General features: G+C 42.9%; 1 protein-coding gene and 1 long non-coding RNA gene across 6 annotated transcripts in view; one reads left to right on the top strand and one right to left on the bottom strand.

The window, feature by feature from the left end:
* Nucleotides 1-24,036, top strand: part of RGL1 (ral guanine nucleotide dissociation stimulator like 1) — a 253,629-nt gene that overhangs the window by 112,321 nt on the left and 117,272 nt on the right. For 3 of the 5 annotated variants that reach the window (XM_007096227.3, XM_042975481.1, XM_042975483.1), the window contains one exon: nt 18,652-18,762. The exons of 1 other annotated variant lie outside the window; for it this stretch is intronic. In XM_007096227.3, coding sequence (XP_007096289.2) covers nt 18,652-18,762 — 111 coding nt within the window. Of the gene's footprint in view, nt 1-17,561; nt 17,659-18,651; nt 18,763-24,036 lie in introns of those variants that run through there. One more of the 5 variants, XM_042975484.1, reaches the window with a different exon arrangement.
* Nucleotides 1,608-7,146, bottom strand: LOC122235731. Its single transcript, XR_006213749.1, has 3 exons — nt 6,969-7,146; nt 3,229-3,437; nt 1,608-1,781 (listed from the first exon to the last, which is right to left on the bottom strand). It is a non-coding gene; the product is annotated as an uncharacterized LOC122235731 (long non-coding RNA).

Here is a 24,036-nt window from a genome sequence, read left to right as displayed (position 1 = left end):
TTTCTGCAGGGGCCAACTTCCTCCTCTGTGTGGACAAGAATGCTTCCTCTTCAGCTCAGCTGGCCAGGGGTATTCTTGATCGCTCTACCAAAATCTCTTTTTCTTCCCTCGCTGGCCACACGCTCAATTGCTGTTGAAGACACTAACTTAGAAACCCTGTAGAATAATAATAGAGTATTTGTTATATTTTTAATAGTGGGGAATACAAATAAGAAACCTAAACTGGTCCCTGATCTCTCTCCCAAATGTACCCTACCCTGTTAAGCCACCTTTCCACCCCTTCTCAAGTCCTTTATCCGGAGTTAACCACTGCTAACCATTTCTTGAGATTCTTTCACAAGAATGAGTGTAATGAGTGACTGAGTGTAATTATGTGCCCATCTCCACATATGTGTGCATTTTTTAACACATAAGGGATCACACTGTGTCCACACACTGTTCTATAGCTGGCCTTTGCTCCTTATGATGGATCTTAGAAATCTTTCCATATTGGCACGCACAGATCCATCTCATTCTTTTAACCAGCCCATAGTAAGCCATTATATGGATGTGTCCTTGTACTGATGGACATTTTGATGTATTTTTAAAACCATGACAAATAATACGTCAGTGACCATCCTTGTACACATGTTTTGTTGAAATAGTCCATGGACATACACGGGATAAATTCCTAGCAGTGACATTACTCGTTCAAAGGGAATGTATGTTTTTAATATTGGTAAGTATTACCAAATTGTGCTTTAAAAGGTTATGCCCACTTAAACGCTCAAGATTATAAATATCTATTTTGGCTAGGAAGAAAAATAATGTTTTTGCAGACTTGTGTGGCTGGTTTCTGTTTCTATTCTTAAAGAGCTCTCTGGGTTTTAGCTGTTGGACATCTGATACATAAAGAAATGATGCTCACGTCATCTACTAGCGGATCCATCCAGCTCCAAAGCCAATCAATTGAGTAGTTCTTGTCCTACACTTTAAAAGTGTGCTGGGCTAGAAGAGGATGTGGGTTCTAATTATGAGGACTGTTCACCGGTGGCACTATGTCTCCATATACATGCCACAAGGACACCCGGGCTTCCGTTCCTGCAAAGCATCTGGAAGATAAGGCTTGGCCATTTCATGCCAGCTCAGGCACATGGTATTTTAAGAGATAATCACCAATTCTGTTCCCCATCAGATCTATGAGGCAAGAGAGAGTCTGCTTTGATGCCTCTAATGGAAACTCAGCACCTATAGCTTCATCAGGGAAATGGAACTCATCATCCAGATGCGGAACCAGAGGGGAATGATTAACCACTTGAAAGCACTTTGAAGCATGTTTCAGCATTGTTAAATGCTTCTTCATAAAATCCCGTATTTTGACGTCTGGCTGGCATCATAGGACTCCTGATCATGGCCTAGGATTTGACACTATATTTTTACAGTTGAACAGGAAAATTAGACATGAAAGCCACTCAGATGTCCAATATTAGAGAATACTGCAGGTAGTACAGACATTTGGTGGGTGGATTATAATTATTTTATTTTATAGTGTGCTGTCGTTACCGTACAGGGATTGGGTGAGATTGTTGTCATATTTTCCAAAGTGTCTGGAGCTCCTAAGAAGAAAGCTGGGAAGTGAGTACAAATAATGATGAACAATCTGCTAAACTCATTCCCACCACACTGTGGCACAGACCTTGGCAAAATGAGGATGCAGTCAGGTCTCCGTGTCTAGATGCACCTGCCATACGGTGTACAAGAGGCTGAGTTTTCTGCAGGGTGCTAGACGTCACTTTGCCCACCTTAATCATAAACAGAAACACTTGTGAGTCCATGCCTTCCCCACTACCATTGAATTTTTAAAAGATAGCCAGTGGAGGGAGTAGCTGTATTCCCTGGGTCCTTGAGTTTCCTTGTGTCAGTGGGGAAAGCTGCCGTGCCCCCTTAATCGCACTTGTGGACCTGGTAAGTGCCCGAAGGAAGGACGGAAGGGATCTGAGCCGGGTGAATGAATTTATCCCAGCTCTGTTTTGGGGAGCCATGGAACGTTGGGGTGAGGGAGGGGGAGACCAAGAAAGAAAGAGGGAGGCAGGGTGGGAGGAGATTAAAAGTAATAACTCCAAGAAGAGAGGCAAAAGGGAAGAAAATAAGGAACATATATATATAGAATAATATTATTAGCTAAGGGATTCTCAGTGAATTTCCTTAAAGTCTACAGGGACAAGGAGCCCTTATCCCCTATGTTTCAGGAATGATTTGATTAAGGATGCTAAGCAGGCACTTGAAAGTGTGAGCTTCTTCAGTTATAATCCTTGATGGACCATTACTCATTTTGCAAAATTAAGCCAAATCTCTCTTTCCCGCTTTCCCTCTCTCCTATTTTGCTTTGCTAAGTAATCAGACATGGATCTTATTCCCAAGATGTTTATTTATAGTCTTAGAAAGATAAGACATTTAAAACAAGTAGGAATGCAATAAAATCCATAATTGAAGCCCAGATAATGAGCCACAGGAGTTCAGAGGGGGGAAATGTAATTTCCAGTCAGGGTGGGGAGGAGATTATGATTGTCGTATTTTTGGACTTAGTATTTATGAAGAATTCCTCAGTCAATGGGGATGGAATGGGAGAAGGCCCTTTCCAGGCTGAGCGGTTGGCAGGACTCTATCAGGGAGGTATTTAGCATGAGGCATGAATAACAAACAATGATTAAATTATTTTGACTGGAGTAAAGGGTACAGAAGGGTAGCGAGAAAGATGCTTCAGTGGTAGGTGGGGCGCTAATCTGCAAGGCCTTGAAAGTCAATTGTCCAGCTCACGACATTGCTAGAAATAGCCTGGCTCACTGCCAAAGATGGTGAACTGGCAGAGGCTAGACCTGCCCACAGGGCCAGGGCAGGAGGAGAAGGAGTCTGGGCTGACAGACAAGGCATTGGAAGGGATCGGCGTGGGAATACGACAACAGATGACAGGCAGTCACCTAGGCAGGAGAGCTGGTATTGCGAGGTAGGTGACAAATCTCCAGGTTGGGAGGTACTCGTACTGGGACATATACAACAGGTGGCACTGAGAAATGTGATCAGGAGTGAGGGAATAAGAAAGTGTGTCAGCAGTTAGGAGGCTCCAGCTGCCACACTCAGGTTTACAGGCAGACTTCCAAGCTCTGGAAAGAGGAAAGAATGGAATGGAAAGCAAGAAGCGGGGCCCCCACCCCAAAGGGACCGGGCAGATTTCCCAGCCGGGAGTCAGACCTGCAACACGGGGCCTTCCCAGCAGTGGGAGTGGCTAGTTGCTCCATTCCAGAGCGCTGAGCGGAGCTCTTCTCGTTCCTTCTGCAGAAGGTCACGACTGCCCTTGGATGTCGGGTCTGCAGGTGGGAGTGAAGAGGCCCAGCTGTGCAGAGGGGAGGATGGAGATGCTGGAGAGAGGGCAGGGTCCCTTGCTGGCTAAGGAGTTGGGGCTTTATTTGGCAGGCAAAAGGTAAAAAATGGGAAAAGTTAAAACAAGGGAGTATCTTCATGAGAGCTGTATTTGAGGAAGATTAGTTTGATGCTAGTGTGTAAAATGGACTAAAGTTAAGTGAGTCCTTACCTGTAACAGATTTCTTCTCTTCCTCTTCCCAAATACACTTTTGTCCACACCCCTAACACTGTAGGTTAAATAAACTATAATGTGAAAATTAGCATAATTAAGTTAATTAATAAAATACTAATTTCACCTGTTTCTTTTTATGTTTTTAATGTGGCCTCTAGAAAAGTTAAAATTATGTAAGTGGCTCACATTGTATTTCTATGGGGGCGATGTCCCTCGAATTCTTTCTCCCTATCACAGTCAGATCTTCTTAAAATACAAATCTCTTGGGGCGCCTGAGTGGCTCAGTTGGTTAAGGGTCCAACTTGGGCTCAGGTCATGATCTCACGGTTGGTGAGTTTGAGCCCCGCATCGGGTTCTGTACTGACAGCTCGGAGCCTGGAGCCTGCTTTAGATTCCGTGTCTCTCATTCTCTGCCCCTCTCCCGTTCACGCTCTGTCTCTGTCAAAAATAAACAAAAACATTAAAAAAAAATAAAAACAAAATACGAGTCTCTCATGTAATGCTGCTGTGTGGAACCCTTCGATGGTCTCCACTGCCCCAGGATCAAGTCCAGACACTTCAACATGGCTCCCAAGCTTTCCTAATCTGACGTCAACCTTGCCTCTTAACTACCCTTCTCCACTGTACTCATCCTTCCAGCAGATCAAACCATACTCAGTTTCGTCTGTGAAATTGCTTTGTTATTCTCAACATTCATGCCATTCTTCTTCCTGAACTGAGCGTTTTTCTCCTTTCTCATCAGCTGACTTTTGCTTCCTTTCCATTAAAGTCTCAGTTTTAGACATCCCTGACTCCATGACTCTAGAACAGGCGCCTCTACTTGATGCCAGGGGCCCTGCCATGTGGCTGCTCCATTATAGCCTTCTCACATTCTTGGTAAGGTCTTATTTACCTGTCTCTCTCCTCCCTAGACTGTAAGTTCTTTGAAAGCAGAGACTCTGTGTTGATCCCCACGGCATGTCCAACACTTAGCTCAGTACCTGGGGCATAGCGGCTGCCTGCATGGTTGTATGAATGAACAAATGGGGCCATCATGCCAGGCAGTACAATCCTGAATCAGGATAGTGGCACTGGGAATGAAAAAGATTAGACACTCATGAAAGAGCCGGGAAGGACAGAATTCTTAGTACCGGCAACAGTGTGCATGTACCTACCTCTGATTACTAATGGGTATGAGGAACTATTGTACTTTATAAGGTGCCAAAAGTCCTAAATAATAGAAGCAACAGCAAAGAGGCAAACAAATGTTCTAAGAAAAAAGGTATATTTTTATGTTATTTTGTTATTTTCTGTTATTTAAAAAAATTTTAATTCCAGTGTAGTTAACATATAGTGTGAGTTTCAGGTGTGCAGCATAGTGATTCATCAGTTCTATAGGTTATTCAGTGCTCATCACGGTAAGTGTAACGTGTACTCTTCTGAAAATAGCATGATGTTTGGAGTCAAAAGACTTGGGCCGAAGACATGACTCTTGCATTTCCATTGTCTCCGTAGTCTTGACATTTCAGTTTCTTAGGTTATAAAATGGCGATAGTACTTCTACTTCTGGGGTTGTTGTGAAGATAAGGGAACTGATTCGTGTAAAATCACTCTGCAAATTGTAATGATGGAAAGCGCTAGCCAGTTATCAACACCAAAACACTGATGCCTTCAAATTGGTGATACTCATGCCATGGTGACTAAACCGTCCATAATCTCGACCTACCCCAAGGCATGTGAACCTCAAATAAACGACCCTAGCACAGAGAGGCTTGGATAGTCTACGCTAGATGAAGTTGCCTATTTCTGTCAGTACGACTTAGGGAATGCTGTGGGGAGACAGTGAGCAAGGGGTGCAGTGGGCACACGTGCCCAGGTGGTGTGGCTGGGCTGGGCTGGGTGGCCTCCTTCTCTCTGCCTGCTCTGTGATGACCTCACATTTGACTTCTAAGCTTGGGGTCAAACCTTTCCTCCTGCTCGGATTGTTCTCTTCGCTTCTGCCCTGCTTCCCTAAACCCCTTCCCCGCCATCTGGGAATTTCATTCATACTTAAAGTTTTCAGGAGGCTCACAGTCTTTAGTATCTAAAGTTGCTCTTTCTTCCCTTAAAAGAGAGCCCACTGTCTGGTCTTCTCTCCCATTCCCTGATCGGATATAGCGCTAACACTGAGTATTTCCAAGGTGGGGCTTGAAAGATGCCCTTCCATCCAGCCTGTATTCTTGCCCCCAGATATGTGCCAGACTTTTACCTGGGGTGTGCTAGGATGGCCGTTCTAAGTGGGACAAACTGTAATGCTAGCATTCTGACTTGGAATTTAGTCTGGATGGTTCCACAGAAGTCCGTAATCACACCCTCCCCTCTCGCCTGCTTACTTTGTTTGTTTGCTTGTTTGCCTCCCTCAGTTTAGATCCAGGGCCAGTATGTGCAATTCAGGGCTTTACACATAGGATGTGCTCTATTAAAGTCATTAAAATAGTTATTTATTTACCTGACCCTTCACGGAGGATCATTTGAGGGATTATGGGATTACATAAAATAAAACAAAAGCATGCCTCGTGTTTCCAAGGGACATGCATCCAGTTGGTACATTATGCTAGTAAGATGAATTAGTGCTCACAAAGTGAAGATATAGCAGGCACTACTTCTTTATAAGGAAAAACGAACAGCTTATTTGGCATGTTTTGCGACCTAGTGTTTGATCTGTGATTCCTCTGAGTCTAGGGCCTTCCCCAATTCTGTTCCTTCTGCCTGGATTGGTCTCTCCTCTGCCTGCACCCCATTCTTCTACTACTTCTAATTCTATCTCGGCTTTCAGGTCTCACCTTAGAGATCATTTTTTCTGGGCACAATTCCCTGAGTCCTATAGGCACAGGCCTAAGAAGGTACAGAAGGCCTTACAATGAGTTCTATGTCCTGGAAAGAGATTAAATTCACTGTGGGTGTAGGTTCCAAGGATTCCAGGACAAAATTGGACCTCCCAGAATTTCATCATGACAGTGAACCATGTGGACCAGGGCCTCATCCTCGACGGTGAAACGGTAAGATAGAAAAAGCCTGGCTCTGACTGTGATCTCACAGAGCAAAGTTGCCACACCAGGCCTGGACTGCCTATCTCCGGACTGTTTTACAAGAGAGAAATAGAAGTCCTTCTTGTTTAAAATGTTATAAATTTGGCAGCTCTTTCTGCCCATGGGCTCTGTCCCCATGCTTTAATAAAACCATCTTCTTTTTTCTTTTTTTTTTTTTTTGCAATCAATCAATCAATCGTTATAAACTCTGTTACAAGCATCCAAGCCTATGTCCCAATTGCTAACCTGCTAAATATATTGTACCTTCTTAGGGCAGCTTGAGTCTGGTATAGATTTAAGAACTAATCAGATTGAGGGATTTCTCACTGCTCACCCAACCCCCACTTTACCTGCAAGCCTTTTCAGGTGGGGAAGGCCGCAAACTTAGCGCAAGTTGGGCTCGTATGCCAAGAACACCTGCTGGTCTTCATGCTAAGATCATACAGACTTCAGCCAAGGGTGGTGTGGTTTCCTGAGACACAGGGTGTGCTAATTTCATAGGAGGGAGTCCTGGCCAGTCACAGGAGAGAAGTTCCTTTGTATAATGTAAAATATGTGACCTATTTGGTTACAGGAACAAAGTATCTTACTTGTTTTGTCATAAGGTTGCTACGTAACTGACAATTGTGTCGTCATTTCTTTACAGTGCCCTTCTGTTATTTCGGAGAGAAGTCATCTTTTGTGATTAAAGTTCAAGATGAAGGCCAACCTACCAGTTCTTCCTCCTACAACACACATACACCACCTAATATTCCACCTTGCCCTACATCCACCCCAAACTCCTCATTCTGCAACACACACAGGCATGTACACGTGCACGCACATTATCTTTGAGGGAAGACCAGGGTAGGAGTGAGGGCTATGGGCAGCTTTCTAGAGCAGCAGCTATTCGCCTATCTAGAAGATCCTGAATAAACCAAGGTAATAACTCCACCCCCTCTCCTGCCCCAAATGAAACACATTTTCGTCCTGTAGACCTCACTTCATGTCTTACACAAAGCAGAATCAGTATGGGTTAGCCTGAATTGACTCTTCCGGCTTAACACGAAAGTAATAAGAACCAAAGATGTGCCTACATTTGTTCCTGGCAAAGGCAATCTATGAGATATTTTCTGATTTTTTAAAAAGACATTATCTAATTGATATACAATCCACAATCAACTCTCTAAAGCGGTAAAATTCACTTTTCTTTGTGTTTTTGTGTGTTTCTGTGTGAGTAGTTCCTCTATTTGCAGCATATTGGTTAATTGTTGTTAAAAGTCATATGTCTGTTATATATGGTTTTCTTTTCTTTCCACCTTCTCAAAAGTTCTCCTTTAAGGCAGAAACTTTCCATTCTTGGTTTCGTCCAAAAGACAAATATTTCTGGGAAAACACTGCATTTAAGCTATTCAGCAATCCTGGTGTTATGTAACTGACCACAGTAAGACTTTCAATTAACTTTGGTTACATTTTATTGAAGAGTGTCACAGAATAGAATAACCGGTGATAAGTTTTTTTTAAAAAAAATTGTATGTTTTTACACAGGGAAAACCCTCTTAAAAATATGTATAGCTTCTTGCGATAATGACAGAAGATAAACTGCTTATCATTTGAAGTATTCTACAGTCCACTGACTGTATTCCAAGTCTGACTTTCATGTATTTGAGAAGTTTTAGTCACAATGAGCTTCCCTTCAGCGTTAGTTTCCATAACTCAAGCTCTACTTGTTTTTTCTTTCCCTCTTGCTCTTCTCTCTGGTTATTTTTGTTTGGTGTTCAGTTGTGGGTGCATCTTGACACTGTTTAGATTCTGCTTCTCCACTGAGGAGGAATCATGTGAATTCATGCTTTCAGACAACTTCCTGTATACATTACTAACTTGCAACTACTTTCTTCATTTCTAGTCTTTATCTTTCCTTCCTATCACTCTTCAATATCTTTTTTTTCTTTCCCCCCAGATCTGAACTGGTAATATTTTTTTTTCCCCAAAGCAGAATGTCCTTCCCATTTTCTCTCTATTTTAATGTCCCCTTGACAATCCCAGTGTGCCATTCTTAAAGGCATTCTTGCAGGTCTGTTCTTTCCCCTCTCATTTCATTGCAACACGCTGCCTATCATTAAGCTGCAACATTCATTTTTCCAAAACGTCAACCCTGATTCATTTCTTTAGTTCAAAGCCCTGGCCTCAGCCTCGGTGTTAGCTGTTTGGCATGTACTTTACCTTATTGCTTCCTATCAGATCGCTCTACCTCCGAGCTGTCTCCCCACCGATCCCCGACTCACCTGTGGACAAGTATTACAATCGCCTTGTTCACCCTCTGTTGTATCATTTCGATATTCTCTTACAAAAAATGCAAGAATCTCTGCCACCTGGGTACTTTACCCAAACCTCATGTCTCTTGACTGTCTGGGTCTCTTCTCCAACCAAATACCATCCTTTGACCTGCCATCTCTCCTACTGAAAGTCCTCCACTTCTTCCTCCTAGTTCATGTTTCTCTTTGTCTTCAAAGTGGTGGTTAACACAATCTCAATAAAAACTGTAATTATCTGTGAGTCCTTTATGAATGAGTGCCTCCTGATCGAGGTTGTTGGTGTCCTCTCAGTGACACATCGCTCAGTGGACCCTGTTCTCTTAATCTGTACTTGCTGATCTGTGGCTCTATGGGTAATTTTTCATTTTATCCTTTTATGTCTTTTCTCTGCTTTCAGAGTATAAACAACCTTAAGGTAGAGACAATATCTGAGATTTATTTATATCACTCAGCAGCAATTACAAAGCACTTACTGAACGTACAGCGTGGCTTTATGTGTCTGTATCTAGCAATTGATCATAGTTATTTACATCTATTTACCTATCATGTGCTAGGTGCTGTGGGAGGTACTAGAAAACAATGATGAGAAAGAATTTAATTACCTTTGCCTTCATGGAGTTTGGGGGAAACAGATATTTATCAAAAGATCATACAATGAAATGTAAAATTACGGCTGTGGTGACAGAGAGAGGAACATGGTGCCATCAGAGCACATAAGAGGGGGAATTTAACCCAGTTGGGAGAGCTTTGAGAAGAGGGAGGGATGTCCCCAAAAGGAGAATCACATGTGTAAAGCCTCTGTCATGGACCGGGACCAGATATAGTCAAGATATTGAAAGATGGCTGGGTTGCTGGAGCTCAGAGCATGTATGTAAAGTACATGGGAGGAGTCGGGAGAGGTAGGCAGGGGCCAGCCTAGGCAAGACCCTGTGGAATATGAAAAGGATTTCGGTTTTTATCCTTAACAATGGGGAGCTATCAGAGGGACTTAAGAATAGGAGGGGATGTTATGGCGATTCAAAAATATCACTATGTGGAGGTAGAAGGAGGTGGGCAAGAATACCAGGCACGGTATCTTTCTGTGCTGTGTAGCAGCTCAGTAAATGGTACTCAATGACTGAACAGTTTGTGGGGGCTTTGAGTTCTTTCTAGGTTCACTGCATCATGAAGTTTTAGCTTCAAACTGCAAAATCTTGAGTTACTTGATGTATGGGTCTGAATTGTAATATAATCAGTCTCCTTTAGCTTTTGCGAATTGTTGATCTGATGAATAACAACAGACGATGTTAGCTCAGAATTTACCTCCGTGCTGGATACTGTGCTAAAGCCTTGATGTGTATTATCTCATTTACTTCTCAGTATGGGCCAGTGAGGAAGGTGTTTTGTATCCCTATTTTGTATGGATTTAGAGATGTTAAAGACCTTGCTTCAGAGAGGAGTGATGGATCTAGGACTCAAATCTAGGTGTTTCTGACTGCAGCCCTCACTCTTAGCCACTATGTTACAGCAGTTCTAGTTCATTCGAGCTTTCAGTACTATTCCATTACCTTTATTACAGAAAAAGGATGTTCCTTTAGCTCTGAAACAAGGTACGATTAGGCTAATTGACCAGAAGCTCCTTCCAGAATCTTGGTCAAAGCCCTACATGGCATCAGGTCCCCCATTCTCCACTTTGCAGGATGTTTGATTATCTATCACACAGACCGGGCGTTATGTCTGAGCTGACTGTTGCATGTTTTGATCTTTTCAACCACGTGAATAAACCTCTGTTGTCCTTTTTTCTTTTACAGAAATCTATAATTAGATGAGGTAATCATGCTCATTAGCCCAAGTTACAAATAGTATTCCAATAACCAACTTCTTCCTCAGGCAAGCATCATCAACATCAATTAAGAGTAACTGCCAGCAATTGGTAAACTATTAGTTGAAAAATGTTTGCCGTAATGGTCAGAGGAGTCCTTTGCCTTTCGCCTGCCATCTGTCTTGTGCTATTTGTTTGTGTTTCTTCTGTCTCCACTTTTCTGCCTCCTATGGCAGCCTCTTCTTTAGTTGTAATGAGTCTGTCTAAAACTAGCTTGTAATTCACTTGCCTAAATAAGAAAACCTAATAACAGAGCATTGAAAATTTTAACTTATGGTATCTCTATGATAATTAGTAAAATTACTTGGGGACCTCAGAAAATGGAAGCAAATCATCTTTGACCAAGCATGACCGGTTCTTACCCTTTGCAAGGCAAGGTTGAAAGCTCAAGCAAAGAGTAGGTGAATGGGGCAACACCGGTTAGCAGAGCTAGGAACAACCATAGCAGGATACCCTGCTGATTATGGGGAGATGACTATGGAAAGTTCTTTGATGAACAACACAGCCTGCGAGACTGGAGAAGAGGAAGAAGCATTTCATAGGGATGTTGAAAGGATTAAGGTGTCTGCAGTTTGACAATACATAGATGTTGTTGGAGGAAAGGAGTCAAGAGTTGGCAGATTCGTGTGTTTATGTCCCCTACCAAAAAGTTTTAGGGAACTACATATTGCGGAAGATATGGTTTGTAAATAAACTATTGCACAATGGCTATTATCGATTTTGCTCAAAAGTGGGAAAGGTTCTCAAACTCATCTGTTTAGGTAAGGGCTGTGGGCAAGTAGAGGTGATAAGCACCCAGCACTCCTAAGGTGTGGAAGGAGAATCCTGACCTCTCACTTTTTAGTTTTCTTCCCATATTTGTTGTTGTTGTTATTGTTTTCTTAGGACTGTTTTTCCTCTAAACTTTAAAAAAAATTTTGTTAATGTTTTATTATTATTTTTTATTTTTGACACAGAGAGAGAGAGAGACAGAGCATGAGCGGGGGAGGGGCAGAGAGAGAGGGAGACACAGAAACCGAAGCAGGCTCCAGGCTCTGAGCTGTCAGCACAGAGCCTGACGTGGGGCTCGAACTCACAAACTGCGAGATCATGACCTGAGCTGAAGTCGGATGCTCAACTGACTGAGCCACCCAGGCACCCCTAAACTTTTGGTCATAGGACATTATAGTCTGGCATTGACTTTGAGGACAAAACCAAGGCCTTCCCATTTCTTACCATCTTATGCTGATATTGCCAGTTTCAAGACAAGTGTGTCAGTACTTATTTCCACGTACAATGTCCATTATACTTGCACTGCCTTTATTTTTCTGTCATGCATTACAACTTATTATCCAAGAAAACAAGGAAACAAGCAAACTTGTAAAGAACATGCCAGGAACATGTGGGGGGTAGGGAGGGAAGGAGATGCATTTTTATTCAAGGCCTCTTATATCCCAAGAACTCGATTAGGTGTTTTATACAGCATGGTTTATTATGTTAGGTGTTTTACGTAGTATAGTTTATTTAACACTCATGATGAGCTTGAAGGGGACAGATGAGGACACTCATGCTGTGAGAAGTGAGGGTCAGACACTTGGTTGGAAGCTTCTAGAACTCAGATTCAAACTCTGACTCTCAGATGCCCCCTCATTTAGCCAGGCACATAAGTATTACTCTGTGGCATGCTGCCTATGTAAGTATACATAGCTTTTGTATTTTTCACTTTTTCTTGCAGCCAGAGAGGTAGAATAAAATCTAGGAAAGTGTGGTGTCAGAGAGGCCAGTGAATAGATACATGAATGAAGAGAATATGTAAACTACGTATTTCCACTTGTAGATACATTCTCTTAAAGAATCTGCTACTTATATTTGCTCTCTTTTTTTAATGTTTATTTATTTTTGAGAGAGAGAGAGAGAGAGAGAGAGAGAGAGAGAGAGAGAGCGCATCTGAAGCAGGCTCCAGGTTCTGAGCTGCCAGTACAGAGCCTGATGGGGGGCTCAAACCCATGAACTATGAGATCATGACCTGAGCTGAAGTTGGACGCTTAACTGACTGAGCCTCCCAGGTGCCCCTGCTTATATTTGCTCTTAACCGGCTCTCTATTGGCTCTGGTGAAACTGTAAAGTAAGCAAGTTTCGTCCTCCAATTTGGCGTTCTTCTATATATCTTCCTTCTCTCCTGTGACATCCTAGAATCCTTGTATTGCTACGGACTTATCAGTGACCACCAAATATGGCAACAGAAATAGGCAACCAAATAGGCAACTATTCCTAGCAGTATCCTATGCTTTAAGGATAGATAACACACCAAATTTTTAAGTGTACATAATGTTAACTGTAAGCACAATGTTATACAGTAGATCTCCAGAACTTTTTCATCTTGAATATCTGAAACTTTATACACATTGAACAGCAACTCCCTATTTCTCCCTTCCCCCAGTCGCTGACAAGAACCACCGTTACTTTCTGCTTCTAGGAGTCTGACTATTTTCGATAGCTCACGTAAGTGAAATCATGCAGTACTTGTCCTTCTGTGACTGGCTTATTTCACTTAGCATTATGTTCTCAAGGTCCATCCATGTTGTAGGCATATGACAGGATTTCCTCCTTTTTTACAGCTGAGTAATATTCTGTTGTAGGTATATACATATCACATTTTCTTCATTCATCCATCCATTGATGGACGGTTAGGTTGTTTCCACGTCTCGGCTATTATGAATAGTGCTGTAATGAACGTGGAAATGCAAATGTCTCTTTGAGATCCTGGTTTCAGTTATTTAGGATGAACACCCAGGGGTGGGATTGCTGGGTCATGAGGTAGTTCTATTTTTAGTTTATCGAGTCAACTCTGAAATGTTTTCCATAATGGCTGTACCAATTTATATTCCTACAAACAGTATACAAAGTTTCCCTTTTCTCCACATCCCAGCCAACGTTTTTTTTCTTTGTTTGTTTGAATAATGGCCACCTAATAGGTGTGAGGTGATATCTTATTGTGGTTTTGACTTGCGTCTCCCTGATGATTAGTCATGTTGAGCATCTTTTCATATGTCTGTTGGCCATTTGTATCTCTTCTTTGGAGAAATGTTTATTCAAGTCCTTTGGCCATTTTTAAATTGGATTATTTTATTTGTTTGTTTTGTTGATTTGTAGAAGTTTCTTATTTCTTGTGGATTTTAACTCCTTATCAGCTATGTTGTTTGCAGATATTTTCTTCTATATGATATGTTGCCTTTTCATTCTGTTGATTGTTTCCTTTGCTGTATAGAAACTTTTTAGTTTGATCTAGTCTTGCTCATCTATTTTCATTTTTGTTGCCTGTGCTTTTGGTGTCATATCCATGAAACCATTGCCATGACCAATGTCATGAAGCTTTTCCTCTATGCATTCTAGGAGTTTAGTGGATATCCAGTTTACCCAGAACCATTTGTTGAAGAGACTGTCCTTTCCCCATTGTTTGTTCTTGGCACCCTTTTCAAAGATCACTTGACTGTATATGTGTGGGTTTATTTCTGGGCTCTCTGTTAGATTCCATTGGTCCATTATTTGTCTGTCGTATACCAGTTCCACACTGTTTTGATTACTATAGCTTATTAATATGTTTTGAAACTGGAAAATGTGACACCTCCAACTTTGTTCTTTGTTTTCAAGATTGCTTTGGCTTTTCAGTGTCCTTTCTGGTTCCATATGAATTTTAGGATTGTTTTTTTTCTATTTCTGTAAAAAATGCTATTGCATTTTTGTTAGGGATTGCATGGAATTTGTAGATTTCTTGGGGTAGTATGGATATTTTAACAATAATTAAGTTTTCAAATCTATGAACACAAGATGTATTTTCGTTTATTTGTGTCCACAAGTGAATTTTTAGAATAAATGAATTCAATAAGGTTATAGGATGCCAGATTAGTGTATAAAAATCAATTGCATTTCTATATAAGAACAACCAACAGTCCAAAAATGAAATTAAGAAAATAATCCCATTCACAATAGCATCGAAAAGAATAAAAACTTAGGAATAAACTAAGCCAAAGAGATGAAAGACTCATACACTGAAAATTACAGAACATTGCTGATCTCCTTTTAACAAAACTTGACCTGTCCTCTAGGACCCTGCCAGATCATGGGCAAGCTAATCTGGTAAATAAATTCAAACTTAATTATAAATGGCTTACTGGTTTATCCTTCCCACATATTTGCCAGGAGTATTTTAACCCAAAGGTATGTGTAATAAGGTAATACTGTCTGAGCTGCCTACAGGTGAAATATTTTTAAATGAATATTTTAAAAATTGTAAAATGCAACACTTAATGCACTATCTAGTATAACCAGACCTGTGTGTGTGTGTATGTGTGTGTGTGTGTGTGTGTGTGTGGTTAAGCATTTGAACAACATCACCTACATTATCAGATATAAATAAAAAGTTATTCTTGGAAAACCTCTCTGAAATTATAATGCAATTTAGTAAGAAGACATGATTTCAGGGTTCCCCACACTGCATACATATATAACTTTTCAGTGAGTCTGGAAAAAAATACAGTTTGGGAAGAAATGCAATAATAAGGGAATAGAACTTTTTGATTACTTACCATTTGCTAGATACTTTGCGTACATATTTCATTTAATCCTTTTTCGAACTCTGTGAGGAGGTAGATGTTTGTCCCTTTTTACAGATGAGGAAACTAAGGCTCAGGGAGGTAGCGCCCAAGGTCATTCTTTTTCTTTTTCTTTCTTTCCTTTTTGTTTCTTTTCCGAGAGAGCACAAGCAGGGAAGGGGTGGAGAGAGGAAGAGGGAGAATCCCAAGCAGGCTCTGCACTGTCAGTGAGGAGCCTGATGCAGGGCTCGAACCCACGAACTGTAAGATCATGACCTGAGCTGAAGTCAAGAGTTGCATGCTTAGCCGACTGAGCCACCCAGGTGCCTCCAACTTCACTCTCGACGTAAGTGTGGATTTGAAGCTGGATCCACTTGCCTTGAAGCCTGTGTTTTCACTCTATACACCAGGTGGCCAGCCAGGGAATTGGTGGAGAAGAGGGTGACAAGATCTGAAACCGGAGTGGAGCATTATGAATTATAAGCTGCCCTGTCTGGGAAGGCTGCACGGGACAGGCAAGGCTGAGAAACTGCTTGATGTCCCTGAAGTGAAAATTTTTCAGTAATCTCCAAATTTACAGCCCAAATCAGGTTACAGTAGTGGTGAAATTAACTAATGGCTGGCTTAACTGTCCTCAGGTGCATCTTGAGGTCTTTGAGATCACGGAATAGGTAGGTCCTCTAAGGGTGGACCGGGGGCCTGAGGATGGCATAAGGAGGAGGGGCAGGTAGGGCGTCCACATGATTTTCCTCTAGACACTGGGGACACTCTATCCTGCGGATCACAAGGAGGATCTGGTCTATGTGCTGTTCCTTTTTTTTTTTTTTTTTTTTTTTAAATTATAGAAACAATCACTTCAGTTTCATAAAAAGAGCATTCACTGTCTCCACAGTTACTGAGCTGGGTAGGTTCTCGTTGTATAAGAGGAACTTGGCTGAGTGACTTCAAGATGTTCTTGAATGTCCCAAATCCTTTTGTTTCTCCTTGATGTGTTTTCACTGTCATTTATTCTGTTCTCCTGGGAACATCGGTACACATGACTCTCTAGCTTTGCAGTTCATGATATATTTATTATGAACCAAATCCTAGCCTTATGCCTTAGCATGGCAATTAGTGAGAGGTCTTTAAAAACAAATTGAAAGGTGATTAAATTCAACTAGTATAAGATGTGAGCTCTGAGGATTTTTTTTTTTTTGGAATTGGCATGGAATTCTGTCACGTGCCATTTTGATTACATTATCATCTGGTATTATGCTGTTGATTTATTAAAACTGGATCTAAGAGATGTTATAATCTTTTGTCCTGGTAGTAGATCTTTCTGTTATGACAAAACTCCCTCTAACAGTCTCCTCGTGAAGGGCTCTGTCCTTGCTGTTACTATCCCGCTGTGTCCCTACAGTAGGGACAACTCAACTGATGGCTGTCTCACAAAGACTCACAGAACCTCCAGGGCCACTGATGGCCCACTTTCCGCGCTGTCAGCCCCAGCAAAACCCTATTCTGCTTTGTCCCCTTCCCACCCACGATGGCCAGTTACTGTGGATGAGCCTTATCATAATGGGTGGCAGAAAGAAGTCCAGAGCAATTTCCTGTTGGCAGCGTGCTGATGCGCGACCGGGTAGGGCCCCTGGGCATGGGTTTTGGAATATCCTCTGACCGTTTCTTTTTTGCCCTAATGAAAAACTTCCTGGCTTCTAGTACTGCCCCTCTCTTTGGGGGCAGCTCTGATTTAACCTAAATTCAGTAGGTAACAAAAGTTTTCCCGACCCTCTCCTCCCATCCTTTTGGCTCTGCCCGCTCCCCCTTTATCTCTTAGCAAAGGAAGAGGACACACACTCGGACACCCCCCCGCCCCCCCCCCCCCCCCCCTACCGCGCACGGTACTTTCTTGGCACCTGGTGACCGTCTAGGAAACCTGAGCACCTTGAAAGGCTTGTGTCCCGATCGCCTTCGGGGCCGGAGAAACTACTGCATGCTAACTTTATGCATGGGATTTGAGAAAGGGAGAGTGTGCTCGGAGCACAAACAGGAAAGCCTGACATCACGGAGCGGCGGAGCGGCGCGGGGAGGAGTCTGCGGCGCCCTCGCTCGCCGCGCTCCCTTTGTGGCCCGAGTCGCGCGCACCGGCGGCGGCGGCGGGTGCAGCGCGCGGGTCTGTGCTCGCTCGGGGCGCGGCGGGCGCGCGGGCGGTGGGGCTGGGGGCGCGGCGGGCGCGCCGGCCGAGACCGCGTTGGGCCCGGAGCGGGGCGCAGGATGCCGCGGCCGCGGACCGAAGAGAAAACTGAGAATGAAATTGCTTTGGCAAGCTAAAATGGTAAAGAGAGCTCTGCCTTCTCCCGAGGCTTCTCTGGTGGGGAATCTTCTGCCGCTTTCTCCGGGTGTGTTTTGGACTCTCTCGGAGCGGACGGGGCCATCCGATCCCCTACTTGGGAGCTGAGGCTGCCTCGCTCCGCTTTGTACGCTTTCCTCTCGGCGTGTCTTCTTTTCAACGACACCTACTTTGTCGGCAGTTGCCTCTGGTGTGTCTGGGGCAGATGTTTGTCGGGAAAGGGAAACTTTTAAGGACAGAGGACTGTTAGTCGGGGTGAACCCGGGAGCGCTCCCGCGCCCCGGCGGCTCTTTAACACCACTCGGGCTGTAGCTGGGGACGTGGAAGTCCAGGGGGTCGCGCACGCCTTTTACTTGCGGCTGCATGATGATGTGTTGCTTTTTCTGCACTTGCCAGATTCTTTTCCGGAAATAAACACTTTTTACCTCCAACCCCGCTAACTTTTTGGGTCCCAGCACAGCAAGAGGAGAAAAAGACACGGGGAGCGTTTCACTTCCAAGGGAGTCAGGGCTCCTGGCGTTTTAGACACTTGTTTGTGCCTGAGTTTAAAATGTAGTATGCTCAAGTAACTGAGCCACTTATAAAAGTAGTACAGACTTTGTACCAACGAATTATTTTTCTTTTCACTTAAGTGGGGGGAGGTGTTAATCAGGATTAAATCATAATGTCTTAAAGAAGGAGGGGGGAAAAAAGACTTAAGAAAACCCCCTAAGTTGTGTGAGTGAGTGTAGGAAAAATAACTACACGGAAAAGTCCAGGGATCTTGATACCACAGGAAAGGGCTGGGGTCCAAGAAAATTTCAGCATTCCTTCTATCGCAATGTGTCTTGTATTGCTCTGATTGTAATATTTATTTTGAACAGCCCGTCTTGTGCCCTGAGTGCTGGTGTAAGCAGTAAAGCAGCTGGGATAGATTGTGGTTAGCAGAGAGGAAAAAAAAATACTCTTTTTCTTTCTCTTTATCCCATCCCCTGGCAGAGCTCGATTCAGGACTGGGGTGAAGAGGTAGAGGAAGGAGCTGTTTACCATGTCACCCTCAAAAGAGTCCAGATTCAACAGGCTGCCAATAAAGGAGCAAGATGGCTAGGGGTGAGTAAAGCTGGAGACACTGTGAACTTTGGAGCTGCAGAGTCTCTTGTTCTGTGAATATCATTATTATTTAGCAGAGGCAGGCTTTTTTTTTTTTTTTTTTTTCTTTCCTTCGTCGTCTTCTTCTCTTTTGGCCTTCAAAAGGAAACTGCCAATGACCGAGTGTTTGCACTAGCTGTTCAGGTCTGTTTTTGTACTTAATGTTTTCCAAAGCATCTTCCCTAGGTTTGTCAATAATTCAGAACCTCTTAGAAATGTTGAGGCTTTTGGCAAAGAGAGTGGGGGTGGAGTGGCCGAAAGTGACACGCAGTAACAAGGACCAGAAAGCAGCACTCTGTGCAGACAGCCATAAGCAGTTTTGCCCATATGGCACCTTTTTCTCTCCCTGTCCTCTCCCTGTTGATGCTGAGAGCCCCTCTCCTCCTGTACCTCTACCACGTATCCAGGATGCTCAGGGCACAGACCATTCCTGATCTGCTGCCTACGGGGGGAGGTGGTGGCAGATTTCCCACTGTTACCTCCTTTCTGCAGCCCGCGAGGAGACAAATGCACACTTAGTGTCCACGACTTCATATGTAGCGTGCACAGAGTGCTGGCTCTTTGGAGAGTCACTGCTTCCATAAACAAGACTTTTTTCCACCAAGGTTCTAAAATCTTGGTTGAGATCATGTGAGTTATCTATTATCACCTAATGGCTCCTTCGGCACATCCCCGTGAGAAATGGAAAGCTTGGCGACAAGGATCGCTACTCCAGCAAATACCAACATGTGGAAGAACGAAGGAATTCTTGATCTGGAGATAGAAGTAATCCTCAAGAGACAGCAGTGAGAGGTGATACAAAAAGCCTTGAGAAAGAAGATCACGGTAGGCTGGAGAGAGGGGATGAAGTATGGTCTCACCTGGCCTCAGGCCAGCTGCACTCAGCCTTCATAGGGGATGGACTTGAGAGCAATGAAGATTGGGCACTTGTATCCAATCTCTACTGGCTTTGGGTTTCACCGAATTCAGTGTTTGAGCAGCAAAGGCGGGATGTGAAGGAGGACAGGAAACCAAAGTGCCCAGAGCCTCACGTCGAGACCAGAGGCAACACGTTAACTTATAACTCCCTGAGTTTAAGGCAGAATGGCCAGCAGCTGTGATTTCCTCTGCTCCGGGTCCGCTAGTCTGCTGACACGGGCGTTCATTGCTTCGGGCGTCCCCAGCTACCTCAACTCGGGCCTTTCCTGCTCTGTACTTGGGACCGAGGTACCTCCCAGTAGGGCAGTGAACTGTTAGTCACATCTGCGGGTGTGGCCTGGAAAGGTAGGAATCTTCCGTTTGAAGACCAGAGGTCTTCACTTGTCTAACAGGCACCTTACTCGGAATATGATTTTCAAAAGCACTCGGTCCCTCCCCAGCAGACCTGACAGGGAAAGCAGAACCAGAGTTCTGGCAAGTCTTCACTTTATTTTGGGGGGTTGTGTGTGTCTTATTTACATGTGGTATTGATGTGGTGTGGCTTGTCTGGGTATTTCAAAATGATTCACAAGTTCTAAACCAGCTGCCTTTCACAGGGTCATTATGTTTCCTGATGCTGTGTTGTTCCTGTCTTTCTAAGGAGACCAATGTTACTTGGGTGACAGTTTTAGTTTTCAGCCAAACACAACAGCAACGAATGAATAAGTCAGGGGAAAATGGAGGGGTTAACTCTATAGGCCCCAGACACACAAGGTATGGTTCGCTGAGATGTTCATAGTTATGTCGTGATTCTCACTCACTTTCTGTTGCCAGACTCTGCCTCTCTTCTCTCCTCGCTCTCAGTGTGCTCAAATGTATACAGAGTTCAGAGTTGGTTCACCATGGATTTAGCAGTAGAGCTGAAATATCGAGAGGGAGACAATGTGAAAAGATTTCTTAGAGTGGATAGAAGAATCTGTCCCTTCTCCATTGCAACAAAGTGTGATTTGTGGCTACCCTCCCAGACCTCAAGAGCATGTTCTTAGGAACTTTCCAACTCTGATCCCACGTGTTTCCTTGTCTTTGGTGTCCTGTTGGGAAGCTCTGTTTTTGTCCTTGGAATTCCAGACTTAATTAAATGCGACGCAACCAATTGAGCCATAGGAATTGCAAACCCTTCTTTTGAGGACTGAGTGGCTTCTCCATATTTGTTTTCCTACATTCCAGTAGCCCTTCCAAAATTCTCCAAAGCAACCAGTGTTAGGGTGAACTAGAGATGGAGGTGAGGGTATTACTGAAGTATGTCAATAATCTTATGAGGAAGGTGGTGTTGTGATATCTTTCCCCCTCCCCCCATAAGGAAACTAATGTCTAGAGAAGTTAAATTGATTTTTGGGTCACATAGCTAGGAAGTGGTAGAGGTTGGATTCGAACCCAGTTGGTTAATCTCTTGCTGTCAGGAGCTGCCTGGAACTTTCAGACCATTTCCATAATAGTGGAAGAGAACATCAGCTCAGAAGACCAAAGATGCTTATGGTGTACTTATGCTTATGGTGTGCTTTTTGCTTAGATACTATCTGTGGTGCAGGACTTGAGTGATGGGACTTTCTCTTCTTTACATCCTGAATGATAATTTGAACCACAAATTGACATACTTGTTGGGAAGATATGTATCTGATTGATAAATTCTCCATTTTGGATGTATGAAGTATGGTGCACCAAAGATACGTATGAGATTATGTAGCACACGAGGGTGGGCGTAGCTCTCATTATATGTCTAAAAAGATTATTCAAAAAGCCTAAAAGACTGAGCACAATTTTTGTATTTTCTAGTACTCAGATCGCAAAACACAATTAAGATTCAATTTGGAAAGGATAGCAAAAATAATTCCGCACCCTCAGATGGGAAGTATCATACAATCCAAAACATTCAGAACATTCTTTTTTGGTTTGTGTGTTAAATTTTATGTTTCGTTGATCTTTTGAAGTAAAACCCTCTGCCTTTGGTTGTAAAATATACAACAGAATATGGCCCGGGCCGGGTTTACTTCTACATGTGGCTGCAGCTTTGCCTGTTGACAGTGAAGTTATGTTGGAAAACTTTGAAAAACCAAATATTATTGAAATACTGACCCCATTTTCCCTTTACAATAACTTCTTAGCCGAGGATAACTTTTCTTAGCTAGAGCCCTCAAGGAGAAGTGGCTCCAATTATGTCATAGAATCATAAAACCTCAGGATTGGAAGGGACATTAAAAAGTCATTTCATCCAACCATTCAATTAGCTTGTAGAATGTTCAGTGATTTTTGGAAGAGCAAATGGTCAAAACTGGTTATTTTTCTTTGGTCTCAGTATTGCGGTTTTATATGGACAGTGATATGTAGAAATGATTGGAGAGAAGATCAGTATTCTCTGGAAGCAGGAAATGTACCATTTTAGGACGAATACTCAAATGGACAGAGGATAAGGATCCAACTCTCAGGGAAGGGGCTTTGGCGTCAGGAGTGTAGTCTGCTGTCTTTGCAATATGACAGATGGAGGGCACAGAAAATGCATCAAACCTAGGATAAATTCAAAGTGGGGATATTTGTTTCATAAACAGGATTGGTAGTGGTAGGTCACCTCAGCAAGGTTTGTGGGGTGTGGAATGGTCAGTGGGTGGTCACATGACTTTTCTCAGTTTTATGCGTCTGTGGTTATGCGGTCCTTGTGGTGGGGCCTCAGTTCCTCCCTTCCTTATGTCCTGTATTTATCACCGTGCCTCCCACATAGGCCCTTGTTGGGTTGAGTTGAAATGCTTGGTATCTGGGAGGCTGGTTAAGATAACAAATTAAGACAGGAGAAAGCAGAATATATTTAGAAAAAAAGGGAACCGGAAATCTGTTATAGAACCTAGTGTTTAGGATGAATTGTGGCCAGTCTGTGGGCCAATATGGGCACAGTGGCAAGATAAGCACTTGTCACATCTGAATCGAGAAGTCATCTCTCACTTGGATCCACTGTTTGGCTTGACTCTACCTGGTGGTTTGGTGATATTGCTATCCATGTTGCCTTCAATTAGTTCCTCAAGTTTTCAGCTAACTTCACTTATGGGCAGCTTCTCTGATCTCCCACGTTTGGAGGAGATACTCCCTCTGCACGTTCCAGAGCATCCTCTAATTCTCTGTCATGCATTCACCTCACTCTGTTGTAATGGTCCGTTTACTTGTTTGTATTTCCCACTGGACGAAAAGGTTGGCCAAGTGTGAACCGTGGCCATCTAGTTGGCAGAAACTCAACAAATGTTTGTTGAATGAATGGATCAAGCTTCGTCCCTTTTTGGGAGACTAATTTTGTCCTGACAAATATGAATGTATGGGTTGCTCCTTATTTAAAATGCAATGAGCACGAAGATGTTAGCTTATAAAGAAGAGGAGGGGCGTGTGGGAGCGAGAAAAATCAATTAGGTAATGATTACAGCTCTCTTAACATTCTTTCTGGAACAAAGCAGGGCACAAACAAAGGTAGTGATTATTCATTTTAAGAAAAAAACTCACAGTAGTGAATTAACTAGACCATTCCCCGGTGCCTTTTAAAAGGAGTAGACCCCATTATACTTGCCTCATTGCTGAATGGTGAAGAAAGAAAGGCAAGGCACAAGTTATAAAGCATTGGCAAATGTTACAACTGTGTGTGGTTGGGAAGCTCAGGGGCAGGACTTTAGAATTTTAAGGAGATAAGCCGTAGAGGAGCCCTTGGTTTACAGTTGGTCATCCATGTTTCCATCTAGGAAAACAGGCCCGTGGGTTGCATTATTTTTGTCTAGCAGAATGTTGAATTTATGCTTTAGAAAGTAAATTTCAAAATTTAGCAGCCATCTGTAAGTGAATCAACTCCTCTTTTTCATTTTGACCCTGGGAACATGTTTCTAAAACAATCCACTAATATGGCAGCCTACCCCAACCAAGAAAATACAGTCCATTTCAGTTGCCTGAGATAGCGCTATAACGCTGGATCCTTTCACTGCTTTGCAAATCTCTTGGGATCTGCGTCAGAGATATTTAGCATGTAATTAAAATATCCAGTTCAGTTCACCAATTCAGGGGACACTCAGCTGGTTCCAAATAATGTGTCTACCTGCAGCAAGTACATAATAGTATAAATATAAGAGGGACATTGACTCCTGATACTTAAAGTATACGTTCTGTTAAGTCAATATTGTAAATGTATTTTATTATTTATGTGAAATTATAAAGAGAAAGTTTCTTGAAGTTTTAAATTTAGAAAGAAATGGAGAGCAATATGGCAAATACTGTGCTTTTCTCCTTCCGTGCTTTGCTGAAATTTGTCACTGCCCT

The sequence above is a fragment of the Panthera tigris genome, chromosome F3 (assembly GCF_018350195.1).
Source record: "Panthera tigris isolate Pti1 chromosome F3, P.tigris_Pti1_mat1.1, whole genome shotgun sequence".
In the NCBI taxonomy this organism is placed as follows: domain Eukaryota; kingdom Metazoa; phylum Chordata; class Mammalia; order Carnivora; family Felidae; genus Panthera; species Panthera tigris.
Note: the sequence above shows the minus strand (reverse complement) of the source record. Positions and strands in the feature narration are given on the sequence as shown.